Raw genomic sequence first — 19,477 nt, 5'->3', positions numbered from 1 at the left:
TCACTATGGGGGGGAATAGCTTGCAAAAATATAACTTGTTTCAACAACAAAAACTTCAATCAAGAGAACTCTCAGGCTAGAGGGAAATCATTTTCGGTCACTACTTTCTTTTCATATCCCCACAGGCCCATGTGCCAGTAAATTATCACATCTATGACTTAAAGCTCATTAATAACATTTTGTTTTACATGGTTAAATTGATCCTTATTATGCAAGCATGGCACTCTCACAAGCTTTATCTTCATTCAATCCTGACACCTCTGGAAAGGTTTTTTATATTTGATTGCTGCTAAAATTAATGCAGAGAAAGCTGCATTTTGATTACGCAACCTAAAGCCCAGTAACAGAACTGTTGGAGTGAGGGTATTATAAGAAACACCCATTTTCTCCTGATGACATGATTAATTTTTTTTTTCTTGAGATAGAGTCTCATTCTGTTGCCCAAGCTGGAGTACAGTGGCAGTATCTCAGCTCACTGCAACCTCTGCCACCTGGTTCAAGCAATTTTCCTGCCTCAGCATCCTGGGTTGCTAGGATTACAGGCACCTGCCACCACATCTGGCCAATCTTTCTTTTTGTATTTTTAGTAGAGACAAGGTTTTACCACACTAGCCAAGCTGGTTTTGAACTCCTGATCTCAAGTTATCCTCCTGCCCCGGCTTCCCAAAGTGCTGGGATTACAGGCATGAGCCACCATGCTCATGCCTGTATTTTTACTTTTTGAGGGGAGGGACAGCAACTGGGGATTTACTTAAGAAGCTGATGATAGGCTAACGACATTCTCCCTCAGAAAAATGCATGTACAAAACATGACTTATAATTTTATAAAATACATAGGCCCCTAGCAGCCTATTATAGACACTGGCTAAGAATCTGAAAGGGTACAGGTGTGGAAATCCTGGGTCAAGCAACAAGCCACAGCCAAGATTTTAAAGGCAGCTGAGAGTTGACTGCTTAGAGGCAATTAAGAAACTGAGAATCTTGCTGAGATAAAGTCGTAACTACTTAATCCAATACTTTTAAGTTTCACATCTTACCAAATCAACAAATGCATGAAAGATTTAAGTAATGGTCTCCTGAGCAAAGCATCTACATAAAATACAGCATTCTGAATGAGGAAATTAGGTAAAACAGAAGGACACAGAACACAAACATAATGAAATTTTCCCGGTTAAGGAATCCGAGTGTCACAAATAAGCACATACCAGACAGTACCATGAAACCCAGCCTACCCAAATTCATTTTATCATTTTAAAAAACCACAAAACGCAGTTTATAATTGGTATATTTCTGTCTTGGTCTACAAACAAAATACCTTACAATGAGTAACTTATAAATACAGTTTGGGAGGCTAGGAAGTCCAAGATGAAGGCACCAGCAGATCGTGTGCCTGGTGAGGGTCCATCCTTTGCTTCAAAGATGGTCCCTTGTTGCTAAACTCTCACACAGTAGAAGGGGACCGAGTGACCCCTTCAACCTTTTTTGAGAGCACTAATCCCATTCATGACTTAATCATGAGAGCCCCTGTGACTTAATCACCTCCTAAAGGCCCATCTCTTAATACTGTCATATTGGTAGTCAAGTTTCAACATATGTATTTTAGGGGGACACATTCAGACCTTAGCAATATACTAACCAACTCATTAAAAAAGAAGAAAGTGTATCTTTTTGAATGTAATAGAAAGTTATATGTTATATACAGAATGAATTGTCCTCTTAGATGCTGAATCAAATATAGAATCCTGTGGTTAATCCTTTTATGCAAATAATGACTGTTATGGATTGAACTGTACCCCTCCCAAAATTCATATTAAAGTCCTAATTACAATAGCACAGAATGCAACCTTACTTGGAAATAGGGGCATTACAGATATAATTCCTTAAGATGAAGTGATAGTGGAGTGGGATGGGCTTGCCCAATCCTATATGACTTGAGGTCCTTATAAAATGGGGAAATTTGGACACTGAGAGACACAGGGAGAATGCCATGTGAGCATGCAGGCAGAGACCAAGTGACATATCTACAAGCCAAGGAAGGCCAAAGATAACCAACAAAGAACCAGAGCTAAGAAAGCCTGGAATAGATCCTGTCTCATACCTTCAGAGGGCTCCTGGCCCTACTGGCACCTGGGTCTCAGACTTCAAGTGTGCTTGTATCAAGAAGTGGGAGACAATACATTTCTGTTGTTGAAACCACTCAGTTTGCAGTACTTTGTTACAGCAGCTCCAGCACACTCATAAAATGACTTAATATATTTTACTTTATAATAGACTTTTACATGTTATTATAAAGCAAAATGTGTATACACTATATGCATGATACAGTGAATTTTTTAAAGTGCAGATTTTGTAGAAGCTTCATATTCATTGGAAATAGCTATTTTTACCTAAGCTGCTGCCAGTTTAAAACAAGTGAAAAAAATTGACATGAATTTTGTAAAATGAAATCTCAATATGAATAAAACTCACTAAAAGTACAGTGACACACATTTGGCTTTTATTGCAGTAAAAAATACGTTATGCTAATTACATAGTAAAATATCTTTATGAACAATTAAGTAATGAAGTCCATGAAAATAAGAGGATCAATTTTTGCTATATTTATATATTCTCGTGCTGAAAGGATTTCCTCCTCTAATAAGTTTTACTTGGCATAAGCATTTTTTACCTCCAAATTGTAAATATATTGAAAATAACTGTCAGCATACTAAGACAACATCTGTGACACACTGAATCAGAAACTCCAAGTACAAACAGTAAAGTACAGTGTTTTATTAACATAAATATCATCCCTTACCAACACAAGCAAAAAAAGCTCAATTCCATAGAAAGAAACTTTTGCCTGAACAGGCGCCTTCCACTTACAAAACCAGGCTAGGTGTGGTGGCTCACAAATGTAATCCCAGCACTTTGGGAGGCTGAGGACAGATCATCCGAGGTCAGGACTTCAAGACCAGCCTGGTTAACATAGCTAAACCCTGTCTCTACTAAAAATACAAAAATTAGCTGGGCATGGTGGTAGGCACCTGTAATCATAGCTACTCTGGAGGCTGAGGCAGGAGAATTGCTTGAACCCGGGAGGTGGAGGTTGCAGTGAGCTAAGATGGTGCCATTGCACTCCAGCCTGGGTGACAACAGCAAAACTCTGTCACAAAAAAATAAATAAATAAACCTAGGCTATATCATCCAGCAAGTCAGTACTCAAAAGGAAGTAATTCTAGGTCTGAAGCTTCCTCTGCAGATTACATCAGGTTCATGGACCTGCATGGAAATAAATGGCTACAAAAGTGGGACATGATTATTTCTTTAATATTTTTGTCACATGCAAACCATAACGCAGGCTTTACATACTCTTCTAAATATCCACACAGGCAAAGAACAGTTAGCTGTGCCTTAGGCTTTCTAGTAGTGTGCTACACTTAGCTATGGATAAGAGACTGTGCTACTTCACCTTTCAAATAAAAGACTTTTCAGTAAAAGACAATGATGCAGTGATTCTGCATTTGGATTCAGTGCGATAAATGGAAACCATATCACATCACATGCTTACCTTCTCTAACCTTTTAAGTTCTTTCCTAACAAAGTTCAAATTATTTTTTTCTACACTTTAGAGCTACATAGAAATTCGAGATTTAGCTGAAATGGAGCCCTCTGACTATTTTTTAAGTTGGAAAAACTAAAAGGTCTAGCTTGGGTAACTTCCATAGCATAAAGAATAGTATTTTATACTAATAAAATTATCCTTAATGTCAATAACTATCTATTGGACACTTTTCACATGTGTCCTACACACTCATTTCTCTTCACCTCACCCCTGAGAAATGGATATTATCATCACTTAACAAGGACAGATTCAGAAGTTAAATACTCTCTCAAGGTCAGAGGCAGCAGAGGCAGGATTCAAACCTTAGCCCTTCCCACTCCAAAGTCAAGACTCCTAATCGGCTTTGACGGCACTAAGCTTTGCAAAAGAAACCTTCAGGATCAAAGTGGAAAAAAGATGTCATATTGGTAAATCCAGTGTCGAAGTACGCTACAGAGAAGTGACCAGCAGAGAAATCAAAAAGGTTAGTAATATTGAAGAAGTTATGCCAGAGAATTCCTGGGCAGCACACATGCTTGGTTCTGGGAACATGAAAGAACTTGAAGCAAACAATTATTCGAAGCCTTCCAAACTACATCAACAAAGCACTTACATTCACAAACATGACTGGTGGAGTGGTCACAGAAAACTCCAATTATAATAAAAAAGCAAGAATAATGACATTAAGAAACATTTTTACAGAACTTTTGTTAATTACCTAAGTTGATTTATATATACTTTTCTTAATTGCCTAAATTAAGGCAATTAAGTTTCTTACTTAATTACCTAAGTTGACAGATATAATTGATCCTATAAAGGCAAGTCTATGGGGACTAAGATGATGCACACGCGTGCAAACACACACACATGACGTGAATTTCATGCCGCATCTGTCACCCTAAGTTAACCAAGGTTCTGTAAAACACAACCCTCATCATTTCTGGATGTGGTTTATAACGGGGCTGCCATGTGGTAGCCTAGGAAAAACCTCATTACTTCTGAAAAATTATGAGAAAGCTCATTAATTAAGGCTAACCGATGAAAAAATATTTAACACTAAATTATAAAAAACATTTCAAGGTAAGTCATCAAAACCTTTAGCTAGAGATCCCGTAAATTTGAACCTATTTCAGAGAATAAAAAATTAGTAATCACACACATTATGTAAGAAATAGGTCACAGCGTAAGTACTCGCTTATTTTTCCCTAAGTAAAATTCTTCGAGTCCAACGATTTTAATTATTAGAATCTAGGTTAATTTGTTTTATTACAATCACAGCATACTAACCCCATAAAGAAAAATGGGTACATCTAAGATGTCAAAGGTTCATTAAAAACGATTTAAAATACAGAATGATTTTAAGTCTTCAACAATTTGGTTAAGCTAAGGCAGCAAAACCCAACGGAAATATTTAAGACCCGCATAGTGCTGGTCATGCCCCGGCCACAAAGGAGTTTCACGACCGAATTCTCTAGGAAAAAGTTACGCGGGTCCCTAAAGGAAGCCCCCAGCCTCCCATTCCTCTGGAGACTGCGGGCGGCGGGGAAGGAGGGTTTTGACCACCGAGGAAGGGAGAGGAGCGCAGACCCCCGGCCTCCGCGCCGCCACCCCCAGCGCGGCCACCGCTCGTGCCGACACATCCCGGGACAGCGGGGCGCACCGACTCCGCAAGGTCACCCGGGAAGAGGCGACTTTACATAATCTCCCGCCGCGCCGCCCGGGCACCTGCGCCGCGGCAGCAATGCAGCCGCGGTCCCCTTCCCGCAGCGCGGGCGTGAGGTGCTGCGGGGGCGGCGGGCAGCGCTACCAGGCTGGACGCCTGGGACCCGCGGGCGGGCAGCGCGCACCGAGCCGGGGGCGGGGAACCGAGGGCGGACGCCCAGCCCGGGGATGCCCCGAGCCGCCGCGGCGGGCGAGGCGGGGCGCGGCCGGCGCTGGCGAGGCGCGGTGCCGGGGTGCCCGAGCTGCCGCTGGACGGCCAGCGCCGAGCGCACCCTTTGCAGCTTCGCCCCGGACTGCGCCGGACGCACCTGCCACGCTTCTTACCTGAGTGGCTTTGTGGAACTGCTTCTTGAGCCCGGCCACCGACATGGTGCGGGAGGCCGCGCGAGCGGCTGCGGTGCTGGCGGGAAGCGGCGGCGGAGTGGGACCGGAGGGCCGAGCGGGGCGGCGCGCTCTCCTGGCCGCCGCTGGTCGTGCCGCCGCCGGGGCTGTGGGCGCGAGGGCGCGGAGCCGAGCGGGGCACGGGCTCATGCGGAGAGACACTCTGACGTCAAGGGCGGGTGATGCGGCCTCTTAAAGGGGACGCGGGAAGCCCCGCCCCAAGCGCAGGGACGCCCGGGCAGGTGCCGTGGCGCGCGGTACCTGGGCGCGGGCGCCCGCTGCGGGGCTGTGGCTCAGTGGCACCCGCGGGCGTATCCCTGGTCAGTGGGCCGAGGACGTCCTCCTGTCCCGGGGCTGGTGTTCGTGCCCCCGCGGGCTGCAGACAGGTCGCTGCAGATTGTTAGCCCAGGCACCCGCAGGACTCAGGGGACTTGCTGGGCTTCCAGGTAGCCGCGGCGGCGCTGCCTGCAGACGGCCCTCCTGCCCTTTGAGCCTGGCCTCTCTGCAGCCGCAGCCTGGAAAGGAGTGGCCTTCTATCTGGACTAATGACTAAGTCATTGCTCCTTCTATGCCTTGCCCTGCCTGATTGGTCACAGAAAACGTTTTTCTGCCCTGATTTCTATATCCCTATCTTACTTTAGGGAAAGCCACGCACACTTTTCCCCCGAACTGATACAATTTAACGACTTAAAAAGAAGAACAGGAGCCCTTAAGCCTGGACAGATAAATAGAATTGAAGTCTTACTACAAAAATAGCATTTAATCCTCTGGTTACAGAAATTAAAAAGCCCAAATGTCAACTTGGTTAACACCAAGTTATGGTTAACACCAAATGCTTGTGAATTTAGGGTTTCCGATCTGATAAAAATCAAAATATAATGTGAAAAAGCACGATACTAAGTTATATACAGATACTTCATATGTAACCAAGGAGGTATGGCTGGCTAAAGTGAAACTGATAGAATCAGATGACTTGGGAGCATAGCAGCACTAAATGCCTTCTGTGCTCTGATACTTAAGCACGTCTGATTTTTCTAGGACTGAGGAGCTGGTGGGAAAGAACTTGGATGCTGTCCCCGTATGTGGACCACAGTGATAGGAAGGAGAAGCCAGAAGGACAGAAGTCAAGATGGAAGAAATTGCCAAGCATGGGTAGCAACAACAAGGCAGAATGGGAGTCCTAGAAATACTTTTCATGTCTCCACAATTCCTGCTGCCTGATAGGAACCACAGACCCACCCCCACTCTTCGAGACACTGCTGCTTAGGCACAGGGTGAACATCTGATGCAAAAGGGTTCCATCCATCCGGTAGAGCTACCAGTCATGGTTTTTCTTGATGATGTAAACTGACATACACAAAGGCAGAGTCAAGCAGTGGTGGGCACTGGAGCAGCAGAGCGCATGGACTAGGGACGCAGGCTGCAGAGAGGCAGATGAAAGGAGCTATTCTCCAGTGTGGCAGCCCTTACCACTGTTGATATACCTTTCCCTACCTGGCAGAATTTCACTTTCCAAAACTCTTGTTAAGTGGAGGTATGGTTACAAGTTTTGACTAGAGGGTTAGGAGGAAAAGTGACTGTCACTTCTGCAGAAGTGGCATAAGATGTGGGTATGAGATGCAAAGCTCTCTTTTCCTCTGCCACAATATTCTAGAAAGCTGTGGTATCTCAGCCAGGATCCAGAGTGAGACTTAAAGCAGGCCAGAGTCCCCAGCTGACATTCAATGGACATGTAGCATCGGTAGGAAACCTGAGTAATTTTAATTCACTGAGGCTCTGGTTGTTAGGAATAAACTTTTTTCTCTATGTTTCCAATTTTTAAAAGGTTGCCCAGCTGGGCTCGGTGGCTCATGCCTGTAATCCCAGCACTTTGGGAGGCCACGGCAGGCAGATCACCTGAGGTCAGGAGTTCAAGACCAGCCTGACCAATGTGGAGAAACCCCAGCTCTACTAAAAAGTACAAAATTAGCTGGGTGTGGTGGTGCATGCCTGTAATCCCAGCTACTCCAGAGGCTAAGGCAGGATAATCACTTGAACCCTGGAGACAGAGGTTGCGGTCAGCCTAGATAGCACCATTGCACTCCAGCCTGGGCAACAAAAGCAAAACTCTATCTCAAAAAAAAAAAAAAGTTACCCACTACTTGCATAATAGAAAACAGTATTTTATAGTTAATTTTTACTACCACGTCTCTGATCTGAACAATGGAACATTTCATAAGATAGGCCTTGGTTGAAGCTACCAAAAGATAGAGCAATTGATCTACAAAGTGGAAGGGCTTGGGATAGATATGAGCTCTTCTCTCTAATCATGAAAGATATGAAATGGGGGCCTGAAGTGCCTCCTTGAAACTTTGAATACTTAACTGAGCCCTACATTTTACAAAAGCCAGTTGCTATCTTTCCCTGGTTCTTCATCCACCAACTTAGAAGTCTTATGCTGCTAAACTTCAAAGAAACTACCTTGGGAGAAAAAAAACTATTTAAGGACATTAAATCCTTTACCATTGTGCAGTCTCTCAGGCATCCTCTGCATCTCATCTGATCTGATTTGGCCATGTCTCCACCCAAATCTCATCCCGAATTTTAACTCTCAACAATTCCCACGTGTCCTGAGAGGAACCCAGTGGGAGTGATTGAATGATGGTAGCAGGTCTTTCCTACACTGTTCTTGTGATGATGAATCAGTCTCATGAGATCTGATGTTTTTAAAAACGGGAGTTTCCCTGCACAAGTTCTCTTCTCTTGTCTGCTGCCATGTGAGACATGCCTGTCACCTTCTGCTATGACTGTGAGGCCTCCCCAGCCATGTGGAACTGTGAGTCCAATTTCTTTTGTAAATTGTCCAGTCTCAGGTACCTCCTTATCAACAGCATGAAAATGGACAAATACCTCATCTAAGTCCAGCATTTATATCAAAGCCCACAATTTATGCCTATACAGACCTTTGAGATGTCACCTTTGAAGAAATTTGTTAAGCTCCTCCTACTAGCAAGCATCAGGGTAAGAGATGTTGGGATTGAGAAGGGGAGGTATCAAGACATGAATGGGCTGGACCTTGAATCCCAAGGGGTTTCCAGACCACTAATTTGAAAAAAATAACCTTCCTATGGACATGTACTGTTACTTGAATACAGAGAAACAAATACCCCAGACACTGAACAATTCTAAACATGGATGCTGTCTTTGGTTGCAAAGAATCTTCAACAGAGGCTTTGGAGAGAGATGCAGAAGCACAATGCAGGGAAAGGGAAATCAAAAGTCAGTGAGGAAGACCTTTATTTGGCAAAATGTTGAAATTCAGCATGCTGCCCTACAGTCTCCTGGGATAAAATCAATGTAAAATGTTAAATAAACCTAGATCTTCTCAGGAAAGTTCAAATTAAATGAAACCCTCACAAAACACCACCTCACTAATTGGGCAGTAAATTCATGGTCAGCAATAATCCGATCACATCATTCATGCACTATTTCTCCTTGCACTATGCTAAAGCTTCTGGCAAATACCAGACCTCTCATTTGCACAGAGCTGCTGCATCCCTGGCACCTTTCAGAGGGTCCCTAGCTTCAAGGAGGTAGAGGAAAAGCAGCAGCATTCATCCTACTGAGCTTCAACCCCTGTCACTGTGCCTCTGGCTCATACAGGGGGCAAACTGCTCCTGACTTCATGTGTAAGTTCATTAAGCATAAGAAACATTGCAAAGCAAAGGCATTTAACTCCAACTTCTTATTTTACAGATGAGAAAACAAAGGTAATGAAAGGAAATGACTTATCCTACTTTTTCTCTAGCCTTTAGCCTCAATTCAAGATAGAGCCTGCAGTCACTGTTAATAAATAGAAGAGGTTTGAATGAACGAATAAAAAAATGAACAATGTATCATTGACGCTGATGCTTTCTTTTAACCACATTGGATCTGATGTTCACCAGATCACGCTATATTAAAATTTCGATTGTGCAAACCCAGACAGTTGTTTCTGGGTGAGTGGCACTTACCATAAGATTTTGTGCCTTTGGACACTACCAGTAGTATTGAGCCCCCACCCAGCCTGGACAGGGCTAACAAGCCCTTTCCTAGAGATGAGAAGTCCAGGGAAAGACCATCTTTGTTTTTTTGCTTCCGGTTTTGTCACCTGCCAGCCACTCTCCAACAGATACATAGACAGAACCTTTTTTTTTTTTTTTTTTTTTTTGCCTCTTTTGAAGTGAAATGTGTGGGTCTTTCTGCTGGGGATGGCCATCTTCCCCAACTTTCCTTCTCTCTAATATAACCCTCCTCCCTCCAAAGTACAGGGGCCTTTCCCTGCAAAAACTTCCTTTCCACTTAGCTAAACCCTTGTAACCCAATCACAGAGGAGTAGAAAGGGCTTAACCAAGTGGATGACTCGTGTTAGACTTTTACATCTGTACCATAGTCATTATTTCATTCCAGGAGATAGTTCCAACTTCCCCACAAAATCCTGCCATCTCCAGCACCCATTTGCAGTGCTTTTCCTTTGAAGTCTTTCCCTATCCTTCTACCCTCATGTCCTCACTTTATTTTTGAAGCCTCAGCCCTGATGAGCTGCATTTGGTCTAATATGTGCTGTAGATATTCATATATAATCTCCAATGCCTACCTCTTTGAGTGCAGAGTTTTTATAATTCTTCCCAGATAATATAAATACATGCTAGATATGGGCTAATTGAAATTTTAAAAGGCTGATTAAATTTTGAAAGCTAGGTCCAGCAGAAGGTCAAAAAGACTGGGAAGCTGACTGAGCAGATTGTTCAGTGGTTATGGTTGCTACCTCATGTGTCAAAGTCTGGTTCAAGCCCGGTTCTCCAGGGTCCTGACGATTCAGTTCCCAATGCCTTTCCCATAAATTCCCCTTTGTTCACTCAGGCAACACTGCTTTATTTTGCTTGCAATAAAAAACGCTGGGTGTTTCATCCTCTTTCCCCTTCCTATAATAATATTCTAATATCAAATCCATTTATTGTTTGGCTAGCAGCTCAGAGATTTAGGCAACTATAGTTCCTGCTAAGCACTGCATTAGGCTTCCTTCTAAGAAAAGGGTGGACAGATTAAGTGACAAGGAATATAGTCTTTTAGCAAAGTGTCAATTCTCCTTGTAAGACATTGACATTCTGATTTACAAATCAAACCTTTTGTTTATTTGATTAGTATGGTTCAGGCTGCCAAGGTCTGAACCTCCCAATATCCTGGGAATTGGCATCCGAATGTTTGTAAATAAATGCCAAGCAACTGGGCTCTGAGACAGTAGTGGCACTCCTGGAATGAGAATAATTGTTAGGGCATCTTTACCATTGGCTTATTTATTCTATGCCTCTCTGGATATTATCACTAAAGATACTGAAGGCATATTGTTAACCCTAAACATGGGATCTGGCTAGTCAGCCTGTTAAAGTACTGTGTTAAGGAGACCAAGTTGTGGCCTGGCACAGTGGCTCACACCTGTAATCCCAGCACGTTGAGAGGCTGAGGCAGGTGGATCGCTAGTTCAAGACCAGCCTGGCTAACATGGTGAAACCTGGTCTGTACTAAAAAATACAAAAATTAGCCAGGTGCAGTGGCATGTGCCTGTAATTCCAGCTACTCAGGAGGTTGAGGAAGGAGAATCACTTGAATCTAGAAGGCAGAGGTTGTGGTGAGCCGAGATCATGCCACTGCACTCCAGCCTAGGCAGCAGAGTGAAACTGTGTCTCAAAAAAAAAAAAAAATAGGCCAAGTTCTGTTGCTATTTTGGTAGCTACTTAGCCCTACAAAGAAAACCTTTTCCTTAGTCACAGTATGCATGCTACCCTGTCATCTAAATGATGCATTCTCCTGATTACAGAAAATCCAAGTATGAAAGGAGAGGTCATTTAATTTAGCATAAACCTGTCAACAATACTAAGAACTCTGAGTACAAGCTTCCAATATTCTGTATCAGCTTTATATATGAAAATAATACCAACAATATATTTATTCTACTACTTCAATATGTTTTTAAAAGAAAATTACACTTTCAGAAGGGATAAAACAGTTGACAATTTACAGCTACTTAAATAGATTAATCATGTTTGTCTGGCTTGGACTTTTCTTTTTTTCCTTGAAAAAATTTTTTCAGATCAATTGTTTTGTTAAACATGCTCAGCTTGTATTTTTCTCTGGGCCACACATATAAAGCTGACTTCAATGACAACAAATCAAATATAAAGCACCACTTTAAAAACTGCATTTCAAACATTTAACATTAAAACCTGGCATGGTGGCTCACGCCTGTAATCCCAGCACTTTGGGAGGCTGAGGCGGGCGAATCACAAAGTCAAGAGATCGAGCTCATCCTGCCAACATGGTGAAACCACATCTCTACTAAAAAAATACAAAAATTAGCTGGGCGTGGTGGTGCCCAGCCACTCAGGAGGTTGAGGCAGGAGAATCACTTGAACCAGAGAGCCAGAGGTTGCAGTGATTTGAGATCACACCACTGCACTCCAGCACAGCTACAGAATGAGAATCCATCATACACACACAAAAAAATGCTACCCTTTCAGAAATACTAATTTTCTCTAAGTTCAGTTATAAAAAGTTTGCCAACTAAGAAATTCCTTAGATCAAAAATCTAGAAAATACTTTCAGTTTTCTGTGAATAGAGTTAAGTTGAATTGGGGAATGTTGACAGCAATTCTTAAGATGCCCTTAACTTGGAAGGTGTATTACAGAGGGGAGGAAATCCCATTCAAGGCTCAAGCTTAAGACCAGTGAACACATTTAACAATGAAGAATTCTCTATTAAGGCAGAATTGACTAAGGAGTCAGGGAGGAGAGGAAGTGAAGAAGCAAAGGCAGTTGTCCCCCTAACCCACTACCACCAATGAAAAGAGAGACGCCAGTCATTAGGTCATGGTTAACGAGGGAACTGATAGGAAGTTTTCTGTTTGTTTGTTTGTTTGTTTGTTTGTTTGTTTGTTTGTTTTTTAAGCTGGACCATCTGGGCGTGTTAATGAACAAAGGGAAGAAATCAGTTAAACTACAGATATAAGTCACCCTAGAGACTTAGAGTCTCACTGAGTGCAGTCACTGGAGAATGCAGTAGGAAAGGAAGAAAGGCCAAATGGAGAGGTCAGCTGGGAAAGGAGAAGGGATGCCTATTTCCCTGGCGTGCCGACAGAGCACTGGTGAGCAGATAGAGAGGGACGAAGCCCACATCATGAGTGGAGGAAGTCCGATGACAGATGGGAGAATAGCCAGTGGAAACAAGGAAGATGCCTGATGGCTCATACCTGTTCAGAATGAGAACACAGCATTGAGGAATGTTATGCGCTGTGGGCACTTCCCCACTTGTTCAGCCACACAGCACCAGCACCTCTCATATACCTGATGCTCACACTAAGGGTTGATCTCTGGTATACTCCTTCATCCGGCCAAGTTTGCACACACTATTCTCTGCCTGACCATTTTCTACTTTATCCTGGCTAATTTTCTGCATGCCCTTCAGATCTCCATATAAAAGACTTCTCTGAGCTTCCTAACATGGTCAGATTTTACCAGTATAGTCCTGTAGAGCTAAGTACTACTCTCCTTTGATGCACTTGTCACAGCTATGATTTTGCATGTATTAATGTGATTTCTTTTAAATGTATATCTCTGTCACTTCTCTCACTATTCTGCAAACTCCTTAAGGGCATGGACCATTAAGTTTTGTTCACCACTGCATGCCAAGCATACACTGAGAGCACACAGGAGGTGTTCCACATTTCATAAATGAATGGGCAGAAAAGCTTTGGGAAATTTAGTAAAACTTAAAAGAAATGAAAGTGTTTTGGAGGATCAATCATGGCCTTTCTAAGTCTAGCTGAAGATGATCAGAGTGAGGTGGGGGTGGGGTGGTTAAAAATCAACAGGAATGTCTCTGAATGACTATTACATGAAAACTGGTTCCATAGATGAATGTATGATTAAGCACCTAATAATCATAGGAGGTTGCCGTGAGCCAAGATGGTGCCACTGCCCTCCAGCCTGGGTGACAGAGCGAGACTCCATCTTAAAAAAAAAAAACAAAAAACGAAAGTCTGTGTTAGGAAAGAAGAGGTCATGGAGAAAAGAGCTCATGGGGAGGTGAGACAAAAAGATTCTGATATTAACTTTAGATCAGATCTCAAATCTCATCACTCTGGGAAGTTCAAAATGGAAAAAATAGGTAGACATTCAAGTCAAAGCCCAGAATGTGCAAGAAAATAACTTCCAAATTCAGAATGAAGATTGGAAAAGAACCTGTAGCCAATAAGATAGCATAAATGTCCATGTGTTACAGCATAGGGGAAGGGCAGGGTAGCTCATTGCAATGACAAGAATAAGTCTTACTGCACGTGATGCAAAGCCTCCCGCCCTTTCAGAACTCCCTCTAAGGCTGGCCTCATTACTTTGTTCCCCATAAAACTTCCCCAAGTGTCTAATTGCATAGTACTCAAAGTGGGGTCTCTGGACCAGCAGCATCAGTGTCACCTAAGAATGTGTTTGACTCGCAAGTTAGCAATGCCCCACTTCAGACCTCCTAGATGAGCAACTCTGGAGGTGGGGTCAGGCCACCTGTGTTTTAACAAGCCCTCCAGGTGATTCTGATATGCACTACAGCTTAACAGCCACTGGTCTCTAAAGTGCAGCAGTAGTGCTGACAGAGAAGGGTGCAAGGCGTAAGGCCAGAAGCCCCAGGTAGCCAAATGTAGAAGCTTTCCCCTTATAGAAGACGTCTATTGGATCATCCCAATGGGCTGCTATTATGATTTCTATCCCACAGATAAAGAAATTGAGGCAAAATGATTAAGCAGTTTGGCTAGAGATTTGGAGCCTGTGTTGGTTTGCAAGGACAGCTGTAACACAGAACCTTGCTCTCTCACAGCTCTGGAGGCCAGAAGTCTGAACTCAAGGTGTCAGCAGGGTTGGTTCCTCCTGAGGACTTGGAGAAAACCTTGTTCCATGGCTTTCTTGTAGCTCCTGGTGATGGCTGGTGTTCTTCAGCATTCTCTGCTAAGAGATGCCTCACGTCAATCTCTGCTTCTGTCTTCTGGCCTTCTACTCTCTGTGTGTATCTGTATCTAAGTTTCACTCTTATAAGGAAACCAGCCTTATTGGATTAAGGTCCCAACCAATTCTAGTGTAACCTCATCCCAGTTTAGTTAATTGCATCTGCAATGACCCTATTTCCAAATAAGGTCTCATTCTCTGGTACTGGGGGATTAGGACTTCCAGGAATCTTTCTGGAGGACACAATTCAATTCACAATAGGGCCCAAGACTCCCGTTAAGACTGCATCTTAGTCCTTAGCATTTTGTTACAATACCTTCTTAATGACAGCAGCACCGGGACACTTGGGACACTTGGCACATTTCCTTGCCGCTGTTGAGAAAAAGTAACAAGAAGGGATAAATTACTCCCATCACGCAATGTGTGTCCCCCAGACCAATGGTGCTTACATACTTTAACGCAGGAGATTTTCTCATACCCTTCTTCTCCATTCCTTATCTGGTACATTTAAACATAATACAGGCAGTTTCCTCCTCTTGGATGGATCAATATTCAGCCACTGAAGCACATAGTTTAGGGAGAAGAATATGATATCTGTCATCCATCCCACATTACTCTGTGCTGCCTCTGGCTTCAGCCATAGTAACCAACCAGCTCTGGGTAGAAGGGGAGACTCATTAGGCCTAAAAAGATAGTGCTTAAATTCAAAAGACTATAAACTCTGAACTACTCAACAGTGAGCACTTGGGGTTCAAAGATCGTTGTAAAGGAAAGCTAGAGCTATTTGTAATCAACTTATGAGCAATTTTGACTTTTAAGCAGAACTGGGGAAAGGTGTTTGGTGTTCACACATCTCACTTCTCACACTTAGCCTTCTGGAAGCACAATTAGCCAGAGAATGCTTGTTATACTTCAGTGATTTCTGTTTAAGAATTTTGCAAACCAAAAAGTGAGACTGCTCAGTCCTAGATTTTATTGTGACAGTTTTTTAAATATAAGTAAACATTGAGAGATTGACATTGAACAACATATATTTTTTAAACTCCGGTTATTTCCACAAATGTAATTAAAATGTCAAACAAACTAAATGAAAAGGATCAACCCCCAAATGATTACCAATTCTAATTTCCTGTATTTCACTGAACATAAGGTATATTTTAATTTTCAGTTAGATTCAGGGATAAGCATGAATGTGTCTCATATATTCGAAGTGCTAAGTCTCAGTCTCCATTTGCCTAATATTTTCTATTGTGTAAACAAATATGAATTTTTAAATTTTCAAAATCTTTTTTAATTCTTTGGAAATGATTGTTCTGATTGGTTATCACAAAGACTCTGAAATATTAACTTTTTCAGTTATCTTACAGTGATGACTTACTCAAAAACTTTCCCTTTTAACAAAAATTATTCAAGATGAATGTAGGCTATTTTAAGAAAAGTTTCCAAAACAAATGTACACTAAAATTCCTAATGAAAACTATGATTAATATAAGAAATGTATATAACTTAATAAAAAGTAAAAAGTGAGACCCAGTAGGAAAATGGACAAAGAATATGGGTAGCTCACTGGAGTTACATAAATAATCATTATGTATATGAAAAGACCCAGGCTTATAAGAAACTGTGTCAATGTGATACCCATTTAAATATTTATTGTAATGAAAATCTTATGGAACAAGTGACCTACATACTTCCACACAGAGTAAAATGCACACAATTGGTGAAAACAGTTTGGCACTATACATTAACTTTTTAAAAACTGTGTTCTTAATTCAGTAATTTTATATCCAAAAAGTATCTTAATTAAATAGAAATTCAGACATCAGGACAATGCAAATCAAAATCACAAGATGATACTTCGAACCCAAATGGATGGTTATAATTTTTTAAAAATAGATAATAACAAATGGTGAGGATGTAGAGAAATTGAAACCTTTATACATTTCTAGCAAGAATATAAAATGGCACAGACACTTTGAAAAACAGTCGGGCAAGTCCTAAAATGATTAAACATGGAGTTACCACAGGACCCAGCATTTGCACTCTAGTTATATACCCAAGAGAAATAAAACATATGTCTATACTAATTTGTACATGAATGTTCATAGAAACATTATTTCATAATATCTGAAAAACGGAAACAACCCAAATATCCAACTGAAGAATGGATATGTAATATGTGGTATAACCACACATGTGATACTATTTGGCAATAAGAGAATGAGGTACGGATAAATTCAACTACACTACATGGATCACCCTTGAAATTATGCAAAATGAAAGATGACTGTCACAAGGACGACATATCATATGAGTTCATTATACAAAAAAATGTCCAAAATAGGCAAATCTTTAGAGAAAGAACATAGATTTATGGTTGTCTACAGTGCCAGTGGGGCATATGGAAGAACTGGGGGTTGATGGCTAAAGGGGGTGGAGTTTCTTTTTGGGATAATGAAAATGTTCTAAAATGGATGTTGGCAAAAGATGCCCCTGGCTGTGGATATACTAATAGATATTGAATTGTACACATTAAGTGAGTAAGTTGTTTGGTATGTGATTTAGATCTCAAACAAGTTGTTATAAAAGCAAAATTTAGGCAAATATTAGTACTGTATCAAGATACTTATCACAACATTAGACAATAGGAAAATAATGAAAACAACATAAAACTCCAACATTAAGGAATGTTTAAATAAATTACGATGTAATCGACATGTGAGAATAGAGCATAGCCATTATATATTACATTTCTAAAGAACATTTCTTGGTATCTTAAACTTGTCAGAATATAGTATTAATTAACAACAGCAGCATATAAAAGTAAAAAGCCACAATAATTTCAATTATATAATAATAACTGTCTGCATAGGCACAAAAAAAGAGTAGCTAAAATATTTTAAAATATGAATAATAATTATCTCTGAATGGTAAGATCTATGGGTGATTTTTATCTTATTTATATTTATGGTATTATCTAAATTCTCTTCAGTAGGAATCTATGTAATCCAAATAATTATCATATAAAAGATAATGTATGACTGTGGTTATGGTTATACCTTAAGCTTAAGGTAATATCCCAGAAAAATTATTTGTATCTATATGACTTTTATGTATATTACATTCAGTTAATTCCAGATCTATTGCTGGCTTATATATAACAAAGATCAGGTACACAGAAGCAATTTTGTAGAACAAATCCTCAGAGATAATGATTTGTATTCAGATAGCTCTATAATTCAAATGTTCAATAATTTAACATATCAGAGGAAATCAGGAAGTCTTGAAATTATTAACACATAATAAATATTTCATTGAGCAATAGTCAACATATTCATTAGTCACCCATGTGAAGCAGACCAAAGGCAATGTTTATGAAGAATGCAATTCTAGTTGCTTCCTTTCTCCCTTGTTCCTTTTCAGCTACAATCATGCCTGGCCTTGTGTGTCTAAAAATGCCTTCCATGCAGATCTGAAACCCACAGCCCTTGTCATCTCTTTGAAAAGCCACTGGTTTTCTCTTGCTGTTACAGGAGGGCATGGAGCTTGGTAGAATGAACTCCAGATCCAACAGAACTGATTCCAAATTAAATTCCAAGGCAGATTTGCCACTTTGTGGTTATTTAATCATCTCTGCCACTTACAGTATTCTCCAAAGCGGTCATCAGTTGCTTACCCCAAATGCCTTCCCTTCTACAATTCTCAGTGCTGAATAATATTCTCCCCAGTGCCCAGCCTGTCTCCCTTCCCTGTTCTTTTCTGTCTGCTCCTATTCTTTTGCCTTCCCAGAATTCAGTTTGTGTTTCTGTGCACACTGCCTGATTACGCATCACACATGCCTCACAACTGAGCTAGTGAAAATAGAGCTCCCCTCATAGAGGATGAAGAAAGCAGATAAAGAAAATTCTGGTAGGCTGGCAAGGTACAGAACATATATCAACACTCAATAGTGTTTTCTGGCCCCAACATCAGAGTCTAGTTTTCAAAAGAGAATCCAGAAGTTCATCTCATTTTATTTGCCATGATATCCTCCCTGCCCTCTTTGTTCCTCCCTCTTTGCCCCTCTGGCTGCTGTCTATAGAAATCAGCCTTCATTCAGGTGACACACAACACAAATGCCTTTCCCGAGCAGTCAGCTGGGAATATGCCCAACTCCTCCGGTGCAGTTATGCTTGGTTTGAACCAGTTGATTCACTCTTGGGGTTCTTAGCATCGTATTGAGGAGAAAAGACAAGGTCTGAGTTAATATCACAACATATTGTCTTAGTCCATTCCTGCTGCTATAACAAAATACTACAGACTGGGTAATTTATTTCTCACACTTCCAGAGGTTGCCAGGTCCAAGATTTGGAGTCTGGTGAGGGTTTGCTCTCTGTTTCCATGATGGTGCCTGTTGCTGCATCCTCTAGCTGGGACGCATGCTATGTTCTTATATGGTGGAAGAGCAGAAGGGCAAAGGGGTGAGCACTATGCAATACCTCTTTTATAAGGGAACAAATCCTATTCATAAGTGAATGCCCCTCTTGAGCTAATCACCTCTTAAAGGCTCCACTGCTTAACACTATTGCATTGGGGAATAAGTTTCAAGATGAATTTTGGAGGTAAGTAAACATTCAAATCATGGCATACTGAAATGGAAGCTAGTCAGAATCAACATAAGCTACTAATAGCTACCATTGGAGCACCTTTCTTTGCATGAAATTTTTTAGACATTATTTGATCTTCATATAACTGTATGGTATATATGTATGTTATTATACCCATTTTATGGATAAGGACATTGAT

At 41.3% G+C, this 19,477-nt stretch overlaps 1 protein-coding gene and 1 long non-coding RNA gene across 2 annotated transcripts in view; both read right to left on the bottom strand.

Annotated features, from left to right (window-relative positions):
* Window positions 1–5,854, bottom strand: part of SH3GL2 (SH3 domain containing GRB2 like 2, endophilin A1) — a 208,742-nt gene extending 202,888 nt beyond the window's left edge. The window contains exon 1 of the mRNA XM_002742946.6: window positions 5,630–5,854. Within this exon, the coding sequence (XP_002742992.4) occupies window positions 5,630–5,836 (207 nt within the window). The 5' untranslated portion in view covers window positions 5,837–5,854. The remainder of the gene's footprint in view (window positions 1–5,629) is intronic.
* Window positions 5,855–13,532: 7,678 nt separating this feature from the next.
* Window positions 13,533–19,477, bottom strand: part of LOC128932176 (uncharacterized) — a 51,936-nt gene continuing 45,991 nt past the window's right edge. The window contains exon 4 of the long non-coding RNA XR_008481671.2: window positions 13,533–15,064. This is a non-coding gene — a long non-coding RNA (uncharacterized LOC128932176). The remainder of the gene's footprint in view (window positions 15,065–19,477) is intronic.

The sequence above is a fragment of the Callithrix jacchus genome, chromosome 1 (assembly GCF_049354715.1).
Source record: "Callithrix jacchus isolate 240 chromosome 1, calJac240_pri, whole genome shotgun sequence".
NCBI classification, from domain to species: Eukaryota; Metazoa; Chordata; class Mammalia; order Primates; family Cebidae; genus Callithrix; species Callithrix jacchus.
This window is presented reverse-complemented; position numbering and strand designations above follow the sequence as displayed.